This window comes from Prunus avium, chromosome 2 (assembly GCF_965620075.1).
Source record: "Prunus avium chromosome 2, drPruAviu1.hap1.1, whole genome shotgun sequence".
Taxonomy (NCBI): Eukaryota; Viridiplantae; Streptophyta; class Magnoliopsida; order Rosales; family Rosaceae; genus Prunus; species Prunus avium.
Window position 1 is genome coordinate 39,315,129 of NC_142285.1, and position 6,322 is coordinate 39,321,450.

The 6,322-nt window shown below is 37.2% G+C and overlaps 1 protein-coding gene across 1 annotated transcript; it reads left to right on the top strand.

Moving 5' to 3' along the window:
- The first annotated feature begins 495 nt into the window (after nt 1–495).
- Nucleotides 496–6,077, top strand: TBP1 (telomeric DNA binding protein 1). Its single transcript, XM_021958078.2, has 10 exons — nt 496–790; nt 1,960–2,107; nt 2,219–3,065; nt 3,191–3,376; nt 3,488–3,550; nt 3,642–3,721; nt 3,924–4,165; nt 4,733–5,050; nt 5,147–5,210; nt 5,594–6,077. Exons 2-10 carry the CDS (start codon nt 2,027–2,029, stop codon nt 5,789–5,791), a joined length of 2,079 nt encoding a protein of 692 aa, XP_021813770.1. The 5' UTR covers nt 496–790; nt 1,960–2,026; the 3' UTR covers nt 5,792–6,077.
- The last annotated feature ends 245 nt before the right edge of the window (nt 6,078–6,322 follow it).

Here is a 6,322-nt window from a genome sequence, read left to right on the forward strand (position 1 = left end):
TGTATTAAATTCGTAATATCATGAAAGCTTAACTTATAACGTTACCTTACACCAAAATGGAGATCGTGCTTTGCTTATGCAGCTTCCATTAAAACGATTTTTTAAGTGGACCAAGGTAATAACGAAAGAAATGAGCTTCAACTTGTTAACTGATTATCGAAAATTAAAAAATTGAAAATTATAAAAAGAAAAAAAATATTAATTTGTGCAATTTTTTTCCTTATCCTAAAAATAAAAAAATAAAAAAGAAAATCTAACGTGGGTTTCGTAAGAGAGAGAGGGAGGTCCACGTGGCAAGACAGCTCCATCACCTCGTGGATGTAGAAAGAAGAAGAAGAAGGAGAAGAACTGGTCCAACACAAAGGAGAGAAAACAAGGAAAGGAAGAGGTTTAAAGGCAACCTGCAATTACCCGGACATTAATGCCCTTTTACTGGCTGGCCCGGTTTTGTGGTCAGAAAACCATAGACTTATAAGAAGGGGTTTAAGCCACTGTTTTGCATGGTTTTTGTATATACAATCAATCAACCTCTGGGGACTTGGGTTTTTCACAGAAAGAGAGAGAGATATATATATATATATAGAGAGAGAGAGAGAGACAGAGAGAAACATATATATATACATATATATATGTATATTATATATTATATAATACAGAGTTATTTTGCTCAATTCTCAATTCTAATTCTCCCAGATCTCTTACACATTTCCCATAAATTCTGTTTTTTCCCTGAAAAATTGTAGATATGCTGTTTTTAGTTTAACACAGAAGATCTTTGTCCAAGAAAGAGGTGAGTAAATCAAGTCTCTCTGTTGGATTTTGGTTTTCTTTCTTTGATTTCTGCTGGGATTTTCTGTGATGCAATTTGGGTTCAGTTGTTGAGAATTCTGCCTCGTTTGTGGTCAATTACTGATGGGTTTTGCTTCGGCTTTTTCATGTATATTCGAATTTTGAGCAATTGGGTGTTCGATTCCTGCATGCAATTTGAAATTCTGATTGAGATCGGGATCTGATATTGGAATATAGGCCGTGTTTGCTTGTGCTGAATTGTGTTTGATTGGGAATTGGTGATCATGATCAGAATCATCGGTTTCATTTTGCATGGAGTCCATTTTTGTTGATCTGAGGTTTATGGGATTTTAGTTTTAGTTTTGAATTCATCTCTGCGTGAAGCATATTATAGACGGAAGATCCTAATTGGCGTTGAATTGTAATTGCTTTTGCTGAATTGGATTTCATTTGGAATTCTTCAAATTATGTATTCATTTTGTTCAACATGGATTTCGTTTTCTGGGTTTTGGGTTTATGAATTTGAATGCAATTTACCTTTCTAAGTTCCTCGCTGTCTTAAGCAACTAGTTTCAGACGTGACTGGGGTCATGACTTCCCAATTTGGGTCCAATTTATGGCTGATATAGTCTGTCTAATTACCTGGAATTTTCTTTTCAAAAGACTCTGTTTAGGGTTTTAAGATCTGGTATTTGATTCACTGGGAAACAGATTCGTTTTCTTTTTATAACGTTTTCATTTCTCAAGTCTCTTAAGTAATTTTCCAAATTGGATTTTGGTAAACAATCAATCTCAGTGATCTGTTTGATTTCTGATAAATTGTGGAAAGGAGTAGGCTTACACCCAGAGGCTGGTTGGGTGCTTGGAGACTTTGATGGCCAATCATGAGTTTTACATTACTGATCATGGAGGCAGCCTAGAATTTCTTGCTATATTTATTTATTTATTTTAGTTCATATGTGTAGCTAAATAAAAGAAACACTACTTCGATATCGTTGCTGGATTTTATTATAAGTAGTCGCGATATAGTAGTCTGATCTAGTATTCTGAATTGATGATTGTCTTCCTCTTGGGACAGATAAGATTGTGTTTCAATTATGTAACCACAATTTCCCGTCAAGCTTAGCCTGACACGTATTCTTTTTCTATAAAATGGAAATCTGTTGACAGTGAATAGGATGCGGGGGTGATGCTTCTTTGTGTTTGATGAGTTCAAATTGCCATGTATGCTTGAGATATGGTGTTGAAGAAGAGGCTAGATTTTGGATTTGATGGCTTCCAGGTGCCTTCTATACCTAGAGCTCCCAGATCAGCTAGAGTAAGTGTTCTCCGAAATTCTAGGATTGTCTTTTTTTTTCTTTTTCTTTCCTATCTTTTTTTGGATGATTAACCTCGTATTAAATTCACGAATCTTCGTTTCTTGTTCCAGAGGAGGGGCCCACATAAGAAGTCGGTTGACAATGGGCAGATCTGTGCATTTGAATTATTGGCTTCATTAGCTGGCAAGTTATTGCAGGAGAGTGAAAGTTCTTCTGCCTCTAGTAATGCTTCTGAAGGAAATTCGAAGCCTGCCTTTGGCAAAGATGTTAAGCAGGAAAGACAAGATGAGCATAAACCTCTAAAAGAAGAGTCCGTTGATCAGGGAAGCTCTGAAGAAAGTGTTTCTCTAGAGCTGACCTCCCAAAACATCGATCGGAAGTTTATTCTCAAAGAATTTCCGCATGCAGAGAGTGATACTGTTTTGGAACACACTTCAGTTATTACAAATTCTGACAGCTCAGCGAAGGCTGGAGGTCATATGAAGTCTGTAATTTGCAGTAGCAGGCCCATATTTCAAAGTTATTCCAGTAAAGTAGAGGGAGGCTCCCAGGGTATTGGGGAGTCCTGTTATGGTAATGTAGCAAATGGAGTTGAAGTACAGAAAGATAGTGAGCGATTAGAAACTGGAACTTTGACTAGGGCTAACCCATTCAGTTCCAAGAATCCAACTGAATTGCATGCAAAATATCCTGCAATGCTCAATGGAGACAATAATGTCAAATTGTCATTGTTCAGGGATCCTATTCCTAATGCTTCTTTTTCCAGGCATAGGAATGATATTGAATTAGGTAGTAGAGATGATGACGAAAACATTTCTAGGTGCAATAAACCTAGCAACAAGGTGAAGGTCTTTAGGCCTTCACCCCGTATTGGAGACCGAAGAATAAGGAAATTACTGACATCCAAGTACTGGAAAGTGGCTCCAAAATTAAGGGATTGTGAACACTACAGATATGGTAAGTGGCTGATTAGTGGTTTGACTAGGTTAGCCTCATATTTCTCCAAACTTGTGTGTGCCTATGAGTCATAAATTCACGCTAATTATTTTTTAATGTTTAGTTTATGTTCTTGGTTTTCCTAGATGGGGGAATAAAACCTATTTATCACAAAAGGAAAACCTTATACAGCCGGGAAAGATCTCAACGCGACACTCTTTATAAGAAGAGGAAATTGGTTGACCGGAGCTCAGTAGTGACTTCTGATGGAGGGTTCAGTGGTGAAAGTGTTTCTAATTCACCTGATAACGGAGACAAAAGTGGTCCTGCTGGTATGTAACATTGGCATACTTTCCTAATTCTTTACTTTGCTACTGTTCCTATATGTACCATTGGGATTTAAGGTTTGTGGCATTCATTTTGTTTAATGGTTGTCTGTGCAGAAAACGGGGTATCAGCTTCAGTTATAGGTCATCAAGCATCTTCCCATTCCAAGGAATCTCACGGTAGTTAAAGCTTTTGGTGGTTTGGTGCACAGACACATTTTTTTAGATTGTGTTTAACCAGTATCATGGTGCATTATGTTTTCTTGGACAGTGAAATTCAGAATCAAATCCTTTAGGGTACCAGAGCTTTTCATTGAGGTCCCAGAAACAGAAACTGTCGGTTCTTTGAAGGTATTAACTCAGCCCAATTTTCTTTCATACTTGCACTGGCCACAAAACTCATTTTCTTAGTGTACAATTTGTAGGTTTTTCTTCTTCCTGTTAACAATGGCATGGAATATGCTTGTTTGGGGTTCTATTTTAGCAAGTAGTTGCTGACTATTCGTCACTTCTGGGCCTAAATAATTTGCATTTGTGTTATGACATTTTACAGAGGACAGTCATGGAGGCAGTGAATTCCATACTTAGAGGTGGATTAAGTGTTGGAGTACTTGTTCATGGGAAAAAGGTTAGAGATGACAACAGAACTCTACTGCAGACCGGAATTTCTTGCAAAGACAATTTGGATTCTCTGGGTTTTACTTTGGAGCCTAGTCTTGTGCAAGCTCCTCCATCTTTGTGTTCTGGCGATCCTCCTCCTTCATTATCATGTGAGACTTCGGTGCTGTTGACCAGGTAATTCTGATGTTCTGTGAGAAGACCTAAAGTTGGAATTGATTTGATCGGCCATTTTAGCACTTTTCTATTTTGCAGCCCAAAGGGGTCAAGTTTTTGTGTTTTTTTTTTCACCATTGTTGATATGTTAAATGGATGCTGAAATGGTATTTTCATTTACTGAATTTTATGACTTTTCCTTTTATGTATCTATTTAAGTCTATTGTCACTTATACCAATATTTTTAAGGCTGGTGATGCCTCATTTAATTTGTTTTAATATTAGAACAATTAATGGTGGATGGCTTTTCTTAGGAATTAGAACTGTTATGCCTTATTTAATTTGTTTTAATATTAAAGGCTCAGGCAGGTTATTCAATTTTTCTCTGTTCCCATGAATTTCTAATTAATGCAATTTTGCATAATGATTCTTTTATGATTAATATGTGGAAAAATATGTTAACCTTTAATTACAATTGATAGGACAAGATTTTGGATTATGGTTCTGCTCTATTTGACTTGAGTGATAGCTTTTCGCATATGCACTCTGTCAGTTTTCATTATAGCTAATATTGCATTATTGTTTCAGGTCCCCAGGCACACCTGTCTTAGACTCTGTGATGTCTGATGCGTTATCTGAACCCCCACCTCTAACCCATTCAGGCAGTCTTCCTGAAAGTAATCATGAATTGGTTTCCTCTCATATTGACATATTGACCAACAAAACAATGCTGGAATCCCAGGCACTAGTTGCTATTCCAGAAATGAGCATGGAGCCACTATCTGTAGTTCCTGTGAACCAAAAAACTAAGCGATCTGAGCTTGTACAGCGTCGAACCAGGAGACCATTCTCTGTGTCAGAAGTTGAAGCATTGGTGCAGGCAGTTGAGGAACTTGGAACTGGAAGGTGTGATGTTCTTTACCACTTAAACAGGATCAGCACGGAGATGTATGCTTCCTTTTAAAGGATACATAGTGCTTTAACAATATTCTGAATCTGCAGGTGGCGTGATGTTAAATTGCGTGCATTTGAGAATGCAGATCATCGAACATATGTGGACTTGAAGGTAAATTTTGTTGTAATTATTATCGTAGTAAAAGGATTCCAGAAACTCTGAAAATACACAGTAGAAATATTTATGGTATTCAATTCTTATTCCCAAACCTTACAATTTGTTTGATCCATATGAAAGATTGGTTATTTTGTAGGTGAATTTTCTCAGTGTATTTTTCATGAAAGATGTACAATCATACCCTTTAAATTTTTTCATGACTAGCTTCAGATGTGACTTCTTGTTGCAGACCAATCTCGTCCTACATTGCTCAATCATTTTTACTTATTTTATTTATGAATTAGTAGATTGACTACAGAGTTTTGCGTTCACTTCTCTGGAAAAGCACAAGTTACATGATTTATGTTGGACTTAATGTGCTTTGCGGTTGTATGCAGGATAAATGGAAAACCTTAGTTCACACCGCAAAAATCTCTCCTCAGCAAAGAAGGGGAGAGCCTGTTCCTCAGGAGCTTTTGGACAGAGTACTGGCTGCCCATTCTTACTGGTGCCAACACCAAGCTAAGCAACATGGCAAGCATCAGGGCGGTATTATGAAGATTACAGAGGCCCCGACTGATAAGACATGGAGCTGAAAGGTATCCGATTGTATGATGTAGAAAACAGGAAAAGTTGACAAACAGGGAAAGAAGACAAATGTACAAATGACCTAAATTTGTGTAAAAATCCTCACACCCACAGTATGATTCATTGCCGGCGTCTCTGTCTGAGGAGGTCGGCAAATGTAAATGGTTCGTCGGAATAAAGATCAGTCTAACAGAACTCACAGTTGTTTTAATTCAATTGATTTTATTTCATCATGATTTGAAATGTAGAAATGTGAATGAACATCAACATGAATAAAGTTCTTTTATTGTCCTCTTCTGCGGCTTAATTTTTTCTTGCTGCTTCTGTCAATGTTCTTTGAGTTCCAGTGCCATAACCAGGATCTAGATATGATGCTTGGCACATAAATTTTTCTCAATTTATCCATATTTATTCATAATGGTTCACTTGTTTCCCAATTGCCCTACTGTTAAGTTCTCAATCAGCTCCAATTTTGAGCCGGTCATGTTATGCTGGTAACTTGCAGAGGAAGTCCATCAAAGGTCTTTGTTTCAAAGATG

Bases quoted from the DNA above. Each gene is read 5' to 3' on its own strand.
- TBP1 (XM_021958078.2), top strand. From the start codon at position 2,027: ATGGTGTTGAAGAAGAGGCTAGATTTTGGATTTGATGGCTTCCAGGTG. The intron at 2,108-2,218 runs GTAAGTGTTCTC...TTCTTGTTCCAG, and splicing joins GAGCTCCCAGATCAGCTAGA to AGGAGGGGCCCACATAAGAA. The intron at 3,551-3,641 runs GTAGTTAAAGCT...TTTCTTGGACAG, and splicing joins CCATTCCAAGGAATCTCACG to TGAAATTCAGAATCAAATCC.